Source organism: Bos grunniens, chromosome 1 (assembly GCF_055505025.1).
Source record: "Bos grunniens cultivar Pamir isolate PY7600 chromosome 1, Bosgru_T2T1.0, whole genome shotgun sequence".
In the NCBI taxonomy this organism is placed as follows: domain Eukaryota; kingdom Metazoa; phylum Chordata; class Mammalia; order Artiodactyla; family Bovidae; genus Bos; species Bos grunniens.
The window spans coordinates 11,178,094-11,195,240 of NC_141165.1; the positions used below are offsets into that span (position 1 = coordinate 11,178,094).

General features: G+C 49.0%; 1 protein-coding gene across 13 annotated transcripts in view; it reads right to left on the reverse strand.

Moving 5' to 3' along the window:
* Positions 1 to 15,321: 15,321 nt before the first annotated feature.
* Positions 15,322 to 17,147, reverse strand: part of PRMT2 (protein arginine methyltransferase 2) — a 45,504-nt gene continuing 43,678 nt past the window's right edge. For all 13 annotated transcript variants that reach the window (XR_015170083.1, XR_015170029.1, XR_015170096.1 and 10 more), the window contains 2 exons: positions 16,527 to 16,698; positions 15,322 to 15,891 (listed from right to left, as the gene is read on the reverse strand). Coding sequence is in view for 6 of the 13 variants with exons in the window: in XM_086416017.1 (XP_086272143.1) it covers positions 15,859 to 15,891; positions 16,527 to 16,698 (205 nt within the window). In the remaining 7 variants the exon portion in view is untranslated. The remainder of the gene's footprint in view (positions 15,892 to 16,526; positions 16,699 to 17,147) is intronic.

Sequence of the window (17,147 nt, forward strand, 5' to 3'; positions counted from 1 at the left end):
TTGGGGGGTGAATTTTGGAGATGAATTTTTGTCCTTGGATGGAAAAGAAAGTACATTGTTGAGGGCTACGGCATGTTTTCCTATTTATTTATTCTAGTAGAAGTTATTTAATATTAATTTTGCCCTAGTACATTAAAAAGTAACACACTTATTCCAGTTACAGCTTCATTAAACCTCCACTTCTGTGTATTTTTTAATATGTAACACATTTCCTCCCTGTGACATTGGGAATAATAATACCTGTTTTACAAAGCCCCATATAGAGTCTGGCCCAAAGTAGCAGTAAACTGTGGTCATCGTCACTGCCACTGTTGTCAGCATCCCCTCCATCATCAGCAGCAAGACCACCCTTAGCGTCATCACCATAACCCCCCTTTGCTCTGAATCCACACAAAGCTTCTTGTATGGAACAGAATTTGCTCGCTTTCAGTGTGAGTTCATGAAATTGCATTTTAGTCTTTCAAAAATGGAGCATGTTTCCCAGGCCACACTTACATTATTCCTCACTGCTGTGACCCATCTTCCTGAAAAGCTGATTTCGTGCTCTCCCCAGAGGTCCCAACTCCTCCAGCATTACTCACGGGCCTCTGGGCTGTGTGCAGTGGAGCAGAACAGCTCAAATGAGGTTCGTACATTAGAAAGAAAGCAAGGACTTCAGAGCAGTGAGGAAGCCTGCTGATGTCTGCCCCTCCCCAGCCCTTCCCGACCCACAAGGGGCCTTCTCTTAACACACCCAAAATCACCATCCATCACTCCAGTGACTGTCACAACACATGATCAGTTTGGTGCCTGCCTGGCAGCTGGGTAACCTTGGGGAAACCTCTTAACCTTTTCAAGCTCCATTTATTAATCTGTAAAGAGGGATAATGTGACTTTGAGGGCTCTGCGGGCACCACATTCATGAGAGTGTATGGGGCTGATGCGAGCAAAGGGCTTAAAGGACCTCAACAGAGAGTTGACAGATGGACAGATGGATGGCTGGATGGAGTGTGTATCTGCCTTGAAGATTCCAAAGCATTTCCTTGTACTTGATCCTCACCACATCCTTGTGATGTAGGCTGGGAAGTAAAGTCCACTTAAATAAAAGGAAGCTGCCCCAAGACTAGCAGCAGTGAATGGTGCCAGGGTTGGGGGGGTTGCTGGTTTCACAGTGATATGCAGCACATCCTGATTAGGTCTCACCACCATGCAAAGCTGTGGACACGTGTCTTCGTTAGGACAGTATTTCTTGCACGGCTTATGTACGGACAGTTTCTAAAGAAAAAAGTTTATATCTCACTAATGTCAACCTAAATGACTTCTATCAAATAACTTAAATATGCTCCAGGAATTCTCCAGGCAGGAATACTGGAGTGGATTATCATTCCCTTCTCCAGGGGATCTTCCCATCACAGGGATTGAACCCAGGTTTCCTGCTTTGCAGGCAGATTCTTTATCATCTGAGTAACCATGGAAGCCCCAACACTTTCTGATTACATGGACCTTTGTCAGCAAAGTCATGTCTCTGCTTTTTAATACACTATCTAGGTTTGTCATAGCTTTCCTTCCAAGGATTGTCTTAATTTCATGGCTGCAGTCACCATCTGCAGTGATTTGGGAAACCAAGAAAATAAAATCTGTCACTATTTTCAACTTTTTCCCCTTCTATTTGCCATGAAGTGTTGTGACCAGATGCCATGATCTTAGTTTTTTGAATGTTGAGTTTTAAGCTGGCTTTTTCACACTCTGCTTTCACCCTCATCAAGGGCCTCTTCAGTTCCTCTTCACTTTCTGCCTTTAGAGTGGTCTCATCTGCATATCTGAAGTTGCTGATATTTATCCTGGCAATTTTGATTCCAGCTTGTGATTCCTCCAGCCCTGCTTTTCACATGATGTACTCTGCATAAAAGTTAAATAAGCAGGGTAACAAGCCTTGACGTACTCCTTTCTCAATTTGGAACCAGTCCATTGTTCCATATCCAGTTTTAAATGTTGCTTCTTGACCTGTATACAGGTTTCTGAGGAGGCAGGTAAGGTATTCCCATTTCTTTAAGAATTTTCTGCAGTTTGTTGTGATCCACACAAAGGCTTCAGCGTAGTCAGTGAAACAGAAGTAGATGTTTTTCTGGAATTCCCTTGATATGTACTGTATAATATAAACAAATGTCTAAGCTGATATATTGTATAATATAAACAAATGTAAAAGTTAATATACTGAATAATAAAAACAAGTGTCTAAGCTGATATCAGTTCAGTTCAGTCACTCAGTCATGTCCAACTCTTTGCGACCCCATGGACTGCAGCATGCCAGGCTTTCTTGTCCATTACCAACTCCCTGAACTTGCTCAAACTCATGTCCATCGAGTCGGTGATGCCATCCAACCAACTCATCCTCTGTCGTCCCCTTCTTCTCCTGCCTTCAATCTTGCCCAGCATCAGGGTCTTTTCCAATGAGTCAGTTCTCATCAGGTGGCCAAAGTATTAGAGCTTCAGCATCAGAATCGTCCTTCCAATGAATATTCAGGACTGATTTCCTTCAGGATTGACTGGTTTGACCTTGCAGTCCAAGGGACTCTCAAGAGTCTTGGAACTCTCAAGAGTCTATATCTAAGCTGATATAAGTTGTGTAATATAAACATATATATAAGTTGATATATATCAAATAATATAAACAAGTGTCTAAATTGAAATATATTGTATAATATAAACAAATGTCTAAGTTGATATGTAGCATAATATAAAGTGCCTAAGCTGATAGGCTATATACTGTAAGGAAGTGTCTAAGCTAAACACCAACAAACCCATGCCTGTGGTGTCCCTGCTGCAGTGCCCCAAGCGAGGGCCTCAGGTCCTCCTTCCTGCCTCCTTCATCAGGTCCAGTCCAGGGTCACTGGCCTTTGCCTGGGGTCACTTTGTAGCTGCCACATTTCCCGTGAAATTAGAGCAATCACAACACAAACGCTCACACCGTGCTGTTCACACAGCTGGATTCCAGGACACAGCATTGATCCCAGATGTGCTGTCATTGATATTCTGGGCCATGACAGAGCCCAGATCATAACCTTTAATCTCCTGGGAGGGATCTGCAGACTGGGTAAGGGCAGCATCCCCTCTGGCCCCCCTAATCCTTGTTGGGCATCTCTGACTCCCCCCAGTAAGTATCCTCATACCTGCCCCTCTCACTCACCCAGGAACCTCCTCCCTCCCAGTACAGTCAGCTTGTTCTTCACCCAAGGTGAGGGGTGGACATCAGACACCCTCTGCCCTCCGACAGTTCCAACCAGGGACCTGGCGCCTTCCTGTGGGGGCAAAGTATAGGGGTAGACGACTGACACTAGCCCAGGTTGGCAGGGCTGCTGAGCTTCTCTGGACTGGCCTGAGGTGACCAGGCAGGACACCTTCCACTTGCCCTCCACATGCACCTCCCTGTCCTAGAGGGACAGAACCTGTAGGGACAGAACCTGTAGGGACAGAACCATGGGCTTCCTGGCTCTTGGCTTTGATCTTGATCAAAGGGAGCAGGAGTTCCCGCCCCACCCCCAACCCCCACCCCACTCCAGCCCCTGCAGGGGTGCCACAGCTCCCTGCAAGTTTGCTGATAAACTCTCCACTGGACCCGTGCCTGCTGGATGTCTGCTGGGTCCTAACTTGCTGGGGTCCTCCCTCCTCTCCTGTTACCAACCACTGGCCATTTCCTGAGTGTCAGCCTCAAGGTGGAGGGGCCCCAGAGCCCAGCAGACCCTGCTCATTCATAGGGAGGAATATGAATCCCCAATAGGCCCAGGTGGACGAGCCCAGGCTGCACCCCGGGTCCAAGGGTCACCCAGAAGCAGAGTCCTGGGGGCGGGGAACTAAGGCATCCCCTCTGGGCCCACAGGTGGCCGAGGTGTGGGGCTGTGTCCCTGTGCTGAGCCTGTGTGGCCACACACACTCACAGTGAAAAAATTGACCAAGATGAAAGCAACCTGAGAGGCTGAGCCCCCGGGACAGCGACAGGCCTTCTACCCCTGAGCCAGGGTCTGGCTGAGGTGGGGAGCCCAGCCCACTGCTGAGAACCCTTTGGGGTTGTTTCTCTTCATTGACCTTCATTGACATGGTGGCTGGTGGCTCCTGCTGTCAGTGTTCTCTCTCAGTTCACATGGCTGCACACGCATTAGTGGACTCCCTACCGTGCAAAGAAATGGCTGTTGCAGTGAACAGCTGAATTCTAGAGAAAGAAGCCCTGAACCACTGTCTGGACCCCTGGGGCACCACAAGAGCCAAGTGCATCTCAGACGAGGCCCTCCTGTCACAAAACTGAGACGGCTATGTGGCCTCCGGGGTCAGATGTTCATAGTTGTCAGCTCGAGAATGTAAAGGGCTTGCTGGACAGAAGCTGCACAGCAGGGACCCTGGATCAAAAGTCACCTTAACCCAACACTGACCAGGACCAGTGGCAGCCCAGCTGTGACCAAGCCCCCAGGACGGTGGCCTGCTGCTCCCACAACCATCATCCCTCCACACATCTGAGCTGAGTCTGAAAACTTTGATTTTTAAAGGCACCCATGAAAAGAAAAACAACAAACCATAAACACAGCGCTTTGAGGATTGGTGTCTGATAATTTGCTCCACAAAGTTTACCTGGGGCCTGGGATATGCAGAACCAAGGGGAGCATGAAAGGTGTCACCAGAGCAGGTAAGAGTTGCACAGGAAGGAAAGGTGAGAGAGTGCCTGGAGGGACAATGAGAGAGTGTCCAGGAGGGACAAGTGAGAGAGTGTCTGGAGGGACAATGAGAGAGTGTCCAGGAGGGACAGGTGAGAGAGTGCCAGGGAGGGACAGGGGAGAGTGTCCAGGAGGGACAGGTGAGAGAGTATCCAGGAGGACAGGTGAGAGTGCGTGGGAGGGACAGGTGAGAGAGTGTCTGGAGGGACAATGAGAGAGTGTCCAGGAGGGACAGGTGAGAGAGTGTCCAGGAGGACAGGTGAGAGTGCGTGGGAGGGACAGGTGAGAGTGTCCAGGAGGGACAGGTGAGAGAATGTCCAGGAGGGACAGGTGAGAGAGTGTCCAGGAGGGACAGGTAAGAGAGTGCCTGGGAGGGACAGGTGAGAGAGTGCCCAGAAGGGACAGGTGAGAGAGTGTCTGGGAGGGACAGGTGAGAGAGTGTCCAGGAGGGACAGATGAGAGTGTCCGGGAGGGACAGGTAAGAGAGTGTCCGGGAGGGACAGGTGAGAGTGTCCGGGAGGATAGATGAGAGAGTGTCCAGGAGGACAGGTGAGAGTGCCCAGGGGGACAGGTGAGAGAGTGTCCAGGAGGGACAGGTGAGAGTGTCCGGGAGGGACAGATGAGAGAGTGCGCGGGAGGGACAGGTGAGAGAGTGTCCGGGAAGACAGGTGAGAGTGCCCAGGGGCAAAAATCTCCCTCTGAGGCCATAGTCACACGTTTGTGTACAGTGCACGAGCACAGGCATGCACGCACCCGCACACACACACACTCCATTCTTCACAAGAGCCTGTCCAGAATCTGCCCAGGGCAGCGTTACACAGCACCCTGACCCTCCAGAATCATTTCTGACCATCATCATGGCTCTTTACATTCGATTTGGAGCATGGTTGGTGTCCCAGCAGGTATTTGAGCCACAGTGCTTACAATGCATGAATAAAAATTCATGCTTGTCCTTTCAACTTGTTCTGCAAGTTACCTGAGGGTGTCCGTGCCTTGGGCAAGGATGGTGTCAGGGGACAGGCTACCTGTCAGCCCCCTGGAAGAGGACAGGGGCACTGACACAGCAGGATTCAGAGCAGACGAGTGGCTGTGGTCTCAGCAGACAGCTGATCTCGGGTCCCCACATGTTATGAATCTCAAAGAGCCAGCTGTGGTTTCATTTATTCTCTTTACTGTTTTATTTTCTTCTTCATTTATTCCCCCTTTGATATTTATCATTTACTTTATTCCACTTATTTTGGGTTTAAGATGCTCTTTCTTCTCTTTCAGTTTCTTCAGGTAGAAACTGAGATCTTTAAGTGGAGGACTTTCTTCTTTGATTGTGATAAAATGTACCTAAAATAAAATATACAGTTTTAACCATTTTTAAGTGTATAGTTCTGTGACGTTCAGTATCTAATATAGACTTTTAATGGTATAAATTTCCCTTAAGTACTGCTTTAGCTTCATCTCCCAAATTTTTATATATTTTCATTCAGTTGAAAATAGATTGTAAAGTCCCATTCTTTGAGCCCTGGGTTATCTGCAAGTATGTGTTCTACTTTCCAAATATTTGCACATTTCCAGAGATCTTTCTGTTATTGTCTTTCTAAATTAATTTCTGCTTTCATTTTTATTTGAGCCTTCTTCCTGCTTTGCTTACTTTTTAAACTTCTTCAACTGATAAACTTCATTTATCTTTATTCTCTTTTGTTATTTCATAAACTGATGGTTGCTTCACTTACTTGCCTTCTCTTTTACTTTATCATATTATTCTCTTTCATCTCATGTAAACTCAGCAGATTTTCTACAAGGGCACCAAGGCCATTCAAAAGGGGAAGAAGAGTCTTTATAACAAATGATGCCGGACAACCAGACACCCGCACACAAAAGAATGAAGCTGTACACCTCCCTACACCATACACAAAAATCCACTCAAAATGTAAGAACTGAAACCACAAACTTGCGACCCCGTGGACTGTAGCCCACCAGGCTCCTCCGTCCATGGGATTCTCCAGGCAAGAATACTGGAGTGGGGTGCCATTTCCTTCTCCAGAGGATCTTCCCGACCCAGGGATCAATACCAGGTCTCCCGCATTGCAGGCAGACGCTTTAACCTCTGAGCCACCAGGGAAGCCCTCTTAGAAGAAAACACAGGAGTAAATCTTCAGGACCTTGGGTGAGGCAACAACTTTTTAGATATACCAAAAAAAAAGTGACAAAAAGAAAAAATAAATTGGATATCATCAAAATTAAAAATATTTGTGCTGCAAAATGAAAACTCCACAGAGTGGAAAAAATATTTGTAAATCACATATCTGACAAGGGACTTGTATCCAGAATACATGAAGAACTCTCACAATTCAGTAACAAAAGATTAATAAATAGGAAATTATCTGAATAGACATTCCTCTACAGAAGGTGTAGAAATGACCCACAAGCACATGAACAGAGGCTTAGCATTAGCAGTCATTCAGGAAGGGTAAGTCAAAACCAAATGAGACGCTTCATTGCACCTACTCAGCTGCAACAAACACTTTTTAAGAAGACAAAACAAGTGGTGGTGAGGATGTGGAGAAATTGGAATCTTCATACATTGCTGATGGGAATATAAACTGGTGTAGCCACTTTGGAAGACAGTCTGACACTTCCTCAAATAGTTAAACATATAATTATCATGTGACAGAAAGTCCACTCCTGGTATCTGCATAAGAGATATGAAAACATACATGCTCAAAAATTTACAAGAATATTTGTAGCATCATTACTAATAATAGCCAAATAGTGGAGAAAGCCCCAGCATTTGTACAGATGATTGCATAAACAAAATGTGAAGTACTGCCCTGCCATGAAGAAGAATGAGGTTCTGACAACACTACAGTGTGATCCTGAAAATGTTACATTAAATGAAAGAAGCCAGTCACAAACGATCACATATTGTAGGAGTCCATTTATGCGAAATGTTCCGAAGAGGCAAATCCATATGCAGAAAATAGATTGGTGGCTGCAGGGGTGGTATGGGGAGGTTGGGAGAGAGTTCACTGCTTGCTGATGGGGGCAGGGTTCTTCAGGGCTTGACAAGATATTCTAAAATTAGATTGTGGTGATGCTGCCCAACTCTGTGAATGCAGCGTGAATGGACAATGTTGCTGCCATGTCAGTGAACAAAGGATGTTGTGGCCACCCAGCCACTACGCCTGCCCTGACAGTTAGCCCTGAAGGGACTCAGGACGGGAAAGCACCGGCAGTGGCCCCGGGAGCTGAAATTGCAGATCACAGGACTGGCTTCAGTGAGCCCAGACTCTGCATCTTCCCGCCCACAGACAAGCACTAAACTCCTTGAGATGTCCGGTTTTCCTTAATTAACAGTAAACTTTTGATGTTCTGGCCACCTGGTTTTCGCTGCAAAGTTCCTGTATATCTTGGTTCCTCCCTTGCCTCTTCCAAGCAGTCCCTCAGAGCTATCCTGAGAGGCTGCCTCCCGGGCTTGAAGTCCTCAGAAAGTCTGCAGGATAAAACATAACTCTCAACTTTTAGGTTGTGCTTTTTTTTTTTCATTCGGCAGTAGTAACACTTTCAAGGGGTGGAATGTGTGCTATGTAAATTACATCTCACAAATAAAAACTGTGTGAAACAGTCACAGATTTTGCTTTAATACAAGCTTGACTGATCCTTGGTCATTAGCAGTGCCTCTCCTGTAGCTGTTATTTCTAATCCTGTGTCTGCACCTCTAGTGCTCACTTCCCCCAGGTGTGAGGATCAGGAGGAGGCACTTGTGCTCACTTGCTTTTCTCAGCTGTATTTGGCTTCAGTGGAACCTTAGTTCTGGACCAGAAATTAGGTCCCTGTGGTGGAAGTGCAGATTTCTAACCTCTGGGCCACCAGGAAAGTCCCCCTTGCTCACTTTGCTCTCTGTTTCTAATGTAACAAATACAGTTTCTTCCTTAACAAACACTCTTCTAGGATCTGCCAGGAGGCAGGCGCGTGGGGCAGAGCAGAACAAGAGACAAAGGCTTGCCTCATGGGACCTACATTTAGGAAAGAAAACAGCAAACTGCCGCATGAGTGGGGAAAAAGGAGCCTTACCAGCTCGGCCCCTCTTCAGGGTCTTCATACTCCTGACACCTTTTGCCTGCCACAGCCCCTCTATTTCTCCCGATTTTTCGCCACCATTGAGGTCACTTCATAGATGAGGCACCCCACATAGGGCTCAAGAACAGCAACCAGGGATTCAAAAGTGGTGGACGAAGCGTTGTTCAAAATGGTATCTCACATGCCACCAGTAAAACGCCCAAATATTTGGGTTAAATATCAGCCGCTTCATGCCCAATTCTCTCACAACTTGGGTCAACTTGGCATAGGTATGCCATTTACTCACAGTATCCGGGAGCTTGCCTGTGTTCAGCCACATGGTGCAGATACAGCGTTCATCCATGCCATCAGGGTGTGTGTTTGGTTAGGCACACCCTGCATGACTCACCTGGCATTCTGCAAACTTTGTCTCAATGAGGGGTGAGTGGTTATAGATGCCAACTGTTCTATCTCATCCCTGCAACAAAGGATGCTGTCCGCCCTTGAGTCCCGGAGTCGCAAAAGCCGTGCTGCCAAGGGTTCCCCTTACTTTTGCTGAAACTGCTTACCAAAGTCATCTGAGTTGATACGTCATGAACTCAGTCACATTCAGGGGTCCCTTGAGGATGCCCCCCACTGAGCATAGGCTGCTCATACTTCACCTTCTGCTGCACAATGGCCTCGTGGAGAGGTGGGGACCCGCAGTCTCACAAGGCTCAGCGTCCCTCATTACCTCATAGTTCAAGGCACTGAGTTCCTCAAGGCCACGCATCTCTTGCTCCAGAGTGTGTATACGCTGCTCTAGCTCTTCTCATCTCTGCAACTTGCGCACTTGCACAGCATCACTATCCATATTTGCCTTCAAGGCAGTCAGGAAAATCCACCCCACATGGCCAGTGGCAGTACACGCTGCTTTGTCCAGCAATGGGAATTCACCACCTGGAATGCCTTTTCAATACTCTCTGGTGACCCCTCCACAACCTTCTAGTCTCCCACCAGGACCCACACTGAGAGGACTGTGGCCACCAGGTACCACATACTATGTGGTGGCCACTGGCTTTCTCCATCCACTGGAGCCTCAGGCTCCTCTACGTGCTGGGTATCCTGCCAACTACACCAGTTGTCTTGCTGTATAACTGTGCACACTCTTTGCTGAGCCCAGGGTAGGCAAGGTGCTAGTGGGGTAGCTAGAAGAAAACTCAAGGAGCTGTAGGAACTACAGACATGTTTATTCTCTCCAGGCTGGTGCACAGCCATAGCAGCAGACATGCTGTTTTCTCATGGTTGACCCAGCAGACACAGTCTTGATGCAGCTTTAAGGCAGCCACAAGGGCTTTTCAGGCTTATATATTCTTACAGAACAAAAGTGGCCTGTGGCCAAGCAGGCACATGGGGACATGCATGCGCAGTGCTGTAACTGATCTCAGCTGTTATATAACCATGTATTTACAAGATGTGGGGCAAGATTGAGCTGCCGTGGGGTGAGAGAGCCTGACCACAGCATCCTGGATGATTTGCTCTTTCCCTACACAGGTAATGCCCCAACCTCCTCCCCTCAACCCCAGAAGCTCTTAGATACTTGTCTTCAACACTGGGGTTCTGAAATGAGCCTTTCCTGGTGTACTTCCCCCAGTGTGCTCCATGTGGCACTCAGAAAGTCCCCTCAGCTTGAAGACCTGCATCCTCACTCATTTCTCTCCATTCTCCCTCTGTCCAGTGGCATGTCCCCCTCAACACGACCCACCCAGAACACAGGGCCTCACCTGTGCTCCATCCAGAGCTGGAGGGGTCGAGTCTGTCCCCAGCGTGGCTGCCGGAGTTGGGCCCTTGAAGGCTGGTCAGACTGTGAACAACATCCACTGAGGGTTCTGCAGCTTTTCAGCTTTGCTGGGAGACTCCCAGGGCAAAGTTGAGGTGGGGGACCCAGGACAGACAGGCACCCAGAGGCTGCCAGCCCCACCACAGGGGCCCTTCCCTCAAGCCACCTCCTCAGAGCTGCCTCTTCTTACCACCGCCACCCACCCCCCACCACAGACATCCAGACCAACAGCCTCTATCACCCTTGAGGTAAGCATGGGGACGCTCTCTGCATGGCACTGTGCACTGACCAGCCCAAAGGGAGGGATTCCTCTTACAGTTGCTTTGTTTTCTCAGTGGATACAGAAAAAACAGTTCTCAGCTCAAGGCTGGGTGGGGAGGGGACTCTGGGGAGGGGGATGCAAGGCACAGCTGAGGGGTCCCACACCCCAGCCCCACACCAGGCACTCACCCCTGTGCCAGGCACATGCACAGGCTGAATAAGAGGCAGATCCAGAAATATGTTTAGTGCAGTGTCATCAGGAACAAAAACTAGTAGAACATTCAAATGTCCAATTTTGTGTAACATGAGTGGTCTTTTGAGCACTGAAGAATTGATGCTTTCGAACTGTGGTGCTGGAGAAGACTCTTGAGAGTCCCTTGGACAGCAAGGAGATCAAACCAATCAATCCTAAAGGAAATCAACCCTGAATATTCACTGGAAGGACTGAAGCTGAAGCTCCAATATTTTGGCCATGTGATGCAAAGAGCCGATTCATTGGGAAAGACCCTGATGCTGGGAAAGATTGAGGGCATGAGGACCAGGGCACAACAGAGGATGAGATTGTTGGATGGCATCACCAACTCAATGGACATGAGTTTGAGCAAGTTCCAGGGGACAGTAAAGGACAGGGAAGCCTGGCATGTTGTAGTTCATAGGGTCACAAAGAGTCAGACACAACTGAACAACAACAACAACGAGCAGTTTAAGTCTTTTTTTAAACTTCATTTTTAGAAATGTAGACTTTTAGGTTGCTCCTATTGGTATCTGATTAAAACTTATTACAGTGTAGCAACATTTGGCAGATCATCAAAAAAGCAAGAGAGTTCCAGAAAAACATCTATTTCTGCTTTATTGACTACGCCAAAGCCTTTGACTGTGTGGATCACAACAAACTGTGGAAAATTCTGAAAGAGATGGGAATACCAGACCACTTTACCTACCTCCTGAGAAATCTGTATGCAGAAGCAACAGAATTGGACATGGAACAACGAACTGGTTCCAAATTGGGAAAGGAGTTCGTCAAGGCTATATGTTGTTACCCTGCTTATTTAACTTCTATGCAGGGTACATCATGCAAAATGCTGGGCTGCATGAAGCACAAGATGGGATCAAGATTTCCAGGAGAAATATCAATAACCTCAGATACACAGATGACACCACCTTTATGGCAGAAAGCGAAGAAGAACTAGAATCTCTTGATGAAAGTGAAAAAGAAGAGTGGGAAAAAGTTGGCTTAAAACTCAACATTCAGAAAACTAAGATCATAGCATCTGGTCCCATCACTTCATGGCAAATAGATGGGGAACCAATGGGAATAGTGAGAGACTATTTTTGGGGGCTCCAAAATCACTGCATATGGTGACTGCAACCATGAAATTAAAAGACACTTGCTCCTTGGAAGAAAAGCTATCACCAACCTAGACAGCATATTAAAAAGCAGAGATATTACTTTGCCAACAAAGGTCTGTCTAGTATAGTTAAGGTTTTTCCAGTAGTGATGTATGGATGTGAGAATTGAACTATCAAGAAAGCTGAGTGCCAAAGAATTGATGCTTTTGAACTGTGGTGTTGGAGAAGACTCAGTCTCTTGGACAGCAAGGAGATCAAACAAGTCAATCCTAAAGTCAATCAGTCTTGAATACTCTTTGGCAGGACTAATGCTGAAGCTGAAGCTCCAATACTTTGGCCATCTGATGTGAAGAGCTGACTGATTTGAAAAGACCCTGATGCTGGGAAAGATTGAAGGCAGGAGGAGAAGAGGATGACAAAGGAAATGACAAAGATGGTTGGATGGCATCAGTGACTCGATGGACACGAGTTTGAGCAAGCTCTGAGAGTTGGTGATGGACAGGGAAGCCTGGCATTCTGCAGTCCACGGGGTCATAAAGAGTCGGACACGACTGAGCAAATGAACTGAACTGATGGTGTAGAAAACTGTGTTCTGTCATTATTTTAATTAATTATTTATTATTTTTGGCTGCACTGGGTCATTGTTGCTGCATGTGGGCTTTCTTCAGTTGCAGCAAGCAGGGGTTGCTCTCTAGTTGTGACGCACGGGCTTTCATTGCGGTGCTCATCTTGTTGCAGAGCACAGGCTCCAGAGCACAGGCTCAGTAGTTGTGGCGCGTGGGCTTAGTTGCCCTGTGGCATGTGGAATCTTCCCTGTCCAGAGATCGAACCGGTATCCCCTACATTGCAAAGCAGATTCTTTAACCACTGGACCATGAGGGAAGCCCTGTCATCATTTTAGACATAAATATCTGTACATTATCTCACCGAGGATAAAGTGCCTTTTAAATCTAGATTAGTGGTAACATCTTCAACCAAAGTAGAGGGAATGTTCCATCCAGTTACATCTCTGAGGGCAGCACTGGCACCTGCAGACTCGCCTCCAGGCACTCGACTCTGGAGCGGAGAATCCTGGCTGAATGAGAGGTGAGGGCCATGGGTGCCTGCCTAGCAAAGGACTGCGGAGAAAGGAGGTAAGGACTGGGGCCTCTGATCCCGGCTCACCGCCCACTTTGTCTTCCCCATCCATGGTGGTCCTCCTCCCTGGCCATTACATCTAACCTTTGCCCTCTCTTTGAACTTCCTCCTGAGACCTGCGTCCTCAGTGTCTGCACTCGCTGGCCTCTCACGTCATAGGAGAGGCCCCAGCATGGCTGGGGCACGACCCAGGGTCCTCACTATGGAGGATAACGCCTTCAACCTCTGGGATTCGGGACCCACCATCCAGCTCCAAGCCTGGCCTCCCCCTCTCAGGAAGTCCCTACCTATCCCCCTGGAAGTTGTATAATGTCCACCCACGTGCTCTGGCTCCCATCCCATTGCTCGAGCTGGTCTAAACCCCACCTCGATCTCAGTTTCCATCTAGGCCCCCCACCCACACTTCACCTCTGGTGGTTCTAAGGAAGGTCACCAGCCTTTCCCAAAGGCAGCTGTCCTCAAGGCTCACACCCACAGCCTCCACCACAGCTCTGACAGCCAACTGCATACCAGCCCGGAAGCTACCGTTGAGGGCAGCTCCCACACACAGCACAGGAAGAGCCCTGCACCTGCCTGACTCAGGTCTGAACGTCCCCCTGGGCTGCCAGCCCGTCTGGACCATCTGCTTGGTTCTCCCAGGTGCTGGGGGAGGCAGGGCTCTGTGTCCTGAGGACTCACACTCCCCCAGGACTGACGCCAGGGAAGTACCGGGGAGCCCAGGATCAGATGCAGCGGAAGACAGGACTGGGAGGCAAAGGGGGTCGGCAGAAAGCAGGCAGGATGACCATCAGTCACATGGGGCCAGCGAACACCTTCCAACAAATGTGTCAACAACTTCATACACACAAGACAGACAGTAGTGCAAGAACATGTAAAGTAAGAATGGCCCAGAATTTCCTAAGACTGACAAACAATATCAGCTCACAGATTCAAGGAGCTCCAAGAAACAATGTACTAAAACAGCTGAAACCAAAGACAAAGCGCAAATATTAAAGCAGGAAGAAAAAGGCATCAACCATTGGATTTAACAGCACAGACTGGCTCAGCTGCAAACATCATTCTCCTTCAAAGAAAGGGAAGAGTGACCCCCAGCGGCGACTCAGGGTCACCAGGGCTGCCACTGCTACCACCCACCGCCCCCAATCCCCGCGCCCCAACCCCCTGCCCAGGTGAGGTAAGGCTGCTTCCCCTTCACAGGGCAGGAAGGAGGGGTATCTCTCTGGTTTCATTGGAATGACGCAGCCCAAGGTCTCGGGGGTGGCATTGTCAAAGCGAGTTGATTGGGTGGCTGGAGCAGAAGGGTTACTGCCACCCGGTGGGCCTGGAAGGCAGAGCATCAAACCAGAGGATTCCTGTCCAGCCTTACGAGCTGATGGAACTCACTCTGCTGTGTCTGGATGTGCCTGGGACCCCTCACTGTCTGACTGCTCCCAACCTCCCATCAGAACAGCAGTGTCTGTCTTGCCCCCATCCTATCACTGTGTTTAAGGACAGACTTGTGTGATTCCATGGGTCACAGCACAATAGGCCTTTTGCCTCTGGACCTCTGGGCATGAAATACATTCGTGGGACTCCATTCTCATGATGGAATCATCCTAACACCACCTTACTGGGGATTCGTTTTCAACACAGGAGCTTCGTGAGGACATAAAACATTCAGCCGACAGCAAGTTCACAATGTACAATCCCATTCACACAATGTTGGAAGCCAGGCTAAAGTCTCTGGTCACAGAAGCCGGCATCACCCTTAGCGGTGGTTGGGGGTGGGAGGGGCACTGGGGGCCGCCAGCGTGCTGAAGGGTCTTGGCCTGAGGGCTGGTTACACATGTGCCTACTTTGTGAAACTTCATCCATCTGTATACTCATGACTTGTGCAATTTGGGGTATATAATTTATATTTCAATAAAAAGTTAACTAAAAATCAAAATCACACACACCAAAAAGGTTATAAAGCAATGCACATAATGTGACCCGTGCTTCTGAAAAAATGTTATGTGCACAGAAACAGGATATACACCGCCATTCATTTATTAAAAAATATTTATTGAGCATGTCCTATGTGCCGACCCATAACTTATCTGGAAGACGTCTCTACAAGTGGACTACCCCATGCAGAGCCCCACAACGTGCATCACACCTCCAGCTCTTGCGACGATCTGGGACCCCACGTCCGTGAGCTGAGCGATGAGCCAAGGGCGGGAAGGACAGACGCACACACGATGCATGACAGCCACCTTCAGAGCACAGGGTGGACACTCATATCCCGTGAGCTCAGGACTGGCCTGGCTGAGGGAGTGGGCCACCAACTAACCACAGTGGACGCTGGAAACACAGCCCAGGTTTCAGGACAGGCAGGGCAGTGACAATGGTGACGGTGGGCCCCCGGTGCCGGGCGTATGGGGAGGACCCTGAAGCCCCGAGCCCGTGCGTGTGGGAGTCACCACCCCAACCTGGAGTAAGTCCATGGCTTTCCCAGGACACGCATCCGTCCAGGAGTGACTCCTCAGAGTCACGTATGTCCCCCAAGATGCAGTGGACATCCCCCACAGAGCTGCTCTGTCATCTCCAGATGGGAAAGACTTTCTCCCCAACCTGAGAAAGACAGAGGAAATGAAAACAAACCAATCAGACAGCAAATCACGTCAGTTTCATTAACATGCAGTATTTCCTAATAATAATTTAATATTGGACAAGAGGCTGGCATTCAGGTGAAGGCTTTTCTTTTAATGACAAGCATTTCAACTTTCAGCATAAAGCCAAGCACAAAATGGTCTGCTTGATTATTCTCTCTCCTGCATGAACCTGAGTGAGGAAGAGGATTCTCAGTGGCCTCTGTGAGCCACGAGCCACAAGGCCCCGCCAGCCATGCTCACTGCAGCCTCAGCCAGGACACGGCTCCACCACACATCCACGGCGGCCATGGCAAGGCACACGCTGTGAGCAAGGCCGCGCTTGGCCCAGCCCTCGGCTCTCTCTGCACCCTGAGTCTCCTGGTCTCTGTTCTCACTGACCAGCCGAGTCTCACAGGGAGAACTTAGCTTCCTGCACCTCTGCTTCCTGTGAACAGGAGGGTCCGCCTCCTGCCATGAGGATTAGAAAAATAACCCAGACCAGCTCCGGCACAGAGTCTGCTGGGGTGGGAACAGGCACCCACCACTGTGACCACCACAGACCCGCCACCTTCAGGACAGCATCAGAGCACAAGACTCTAGAGCTACATATCTTACTTTCTGCAACGTAGGGTCTTGTGCAGAAGTGATGGACCAGCTCAGGGTGACAGACATGTGTCGCCTCCACACGGGGTTCCTCTGCAACACCACTGCGCCCGTGACCATGTCTCCCACGAGGACGGGGACGGGCTCATCCATCATGAACAGCACCTGCTTCCAGTGGGTGGTGCTGCAAGACAGGCCGTGGGGCCATCTAAGCCTGCCCCCTCTGGGGAGGCCATGGGACCCCCCACACCTCCGCCCCGGGATCAGACGGCTGCACAGGACCCAGGTGGGGTCACGACCTGGGTGGGGAGGTGGGTGGATGCAGCTGTTGGATGCTGCTCAGATTCCCTGGTACCTGAGGTAGACAAGCCACAAGGGCGTGTGGCCAGACACAGGTCCTGGCCCCTCTCTGGGTCAACCCAGCCTCCATGAGCTGGCACAGCAGCGCCTACCCAAAGCCACTGACCCTGAACTGTGACTCCCACAGTCCTAGTTGGTGCAGTTAGAGAGAGATTCACACTCATGAAATCATGCCCAAAAGAAGTCATTACTTCTCTGAATTTGGCTGAGTGTGAGCAAGACAAGTGCAGCACTGGGTGAGCAGAGACACCCCAAACTCTGCAAGTTCTATGG